Source organism: Nestor notabilis, unplaced genomic scaffold (assembly GCF_000696875.1).
Source record: "Nestor notabilis isolate BGI_N333 unplaced genomic scaffold, ASM69687v1 scaffold23086, whole genome shotgun sequence".
Lineage (NCBI taxonomy): Eukaryota > Metazoa > Chordata > Aves > Psittaciformes > Psittacidae > Nestor > Nestor notabilis.
This window is the reverse complement of record NW_009932749.1, coordinates 1-694: the sequence shown is the minus strand read 5'-3', so window position 1 is coordinate 694 and position 694 is coordinate 1. Positions and strand designations below refer to the sequence as shown.

The 694-nt window shown below is 63.3% G+C and overlaps 1 protein-coding gene across 1 annotated transcript in view; it reads left to right on the top strand.

Moving 5' to 3' along the window:
• Positions 1-624, top strand: part of CCDC157 (coiled-coil domain containing 157) — a gene marked incomplete at both ends in the record, with an annotated part of 5,279 nt that extends 4,655 nt beyond the window's left edge. The window contains one exon of the mRNA XM_010016560.1: positions 554-624. Coding sequence (XP_010014862.1) covers positions 554-624 — 71 coding nt within the window. The remainder of the gene's footprint in view (positions 1-553) is intronic.
• Positions 625-694: the final 70 nt, after the last annotated feature.

The following is a 694-nucleotide window of genomic DNA, read 5'->3' as shown; positions in this document are numbered from 1 at the left end:
CCCAGCTCCCTCAGCCGTGCTCCAGAGCAGAGCTGCTCCAGCCCTCGCAGCAGCTCCGGGGCCTCCTCTGGCCTCACTCCAACAGCTCCACGTCCCTCTCGTGTTGGTGGCCCCAGTGACTCAGCAGCTCCTTCCCCTGAACAGGGCTGAGCTGGACAAAGCCATTTCCAGTGGGCCATGAAGCTGGGCAGGGGCTGTGATCCTCCACTGTCCCAGGGCCTGATCTGCCTTTGGGAGCCCACCTCAGCCTGGAGGGAACTGATGTTCAACCCCGCTGGGTTCTAATCTGCTCATTTTGGGGTGTGCTTACAGCATCAGGGCCCGGGCTCCCCATGCTGCCCCAGGTTGGTCTGGTCCAACCCACAGAGACCTGCTTGGCCAAGGTGCCTGGGGCTGGTGCCCAGCTCCTCTCCATCAGCCCCACTGTGGCTGTTGTACCACTGTGCCACTGCCACCAGCACGGCAGTGACAGGCATCTAGGCCAGAGGCCAAGGGCTGTGACTGGAACTGAACATGGTGGGGAAGTTTCAGCCCCTTCTCTTCCCTTCCGCAGCTCATCCCACAGAGCCAGCTCTGGCCCCAGCTCAGCCAGTGCAGCGGGGACACTGCCAGGCAGGACAAGGGGTGAGTAGGGCCCCAGAGGAAGGAGCTGGGGACCTTCCCTCTTCTTCCCCCCCTCTAACCGCTCCCACCA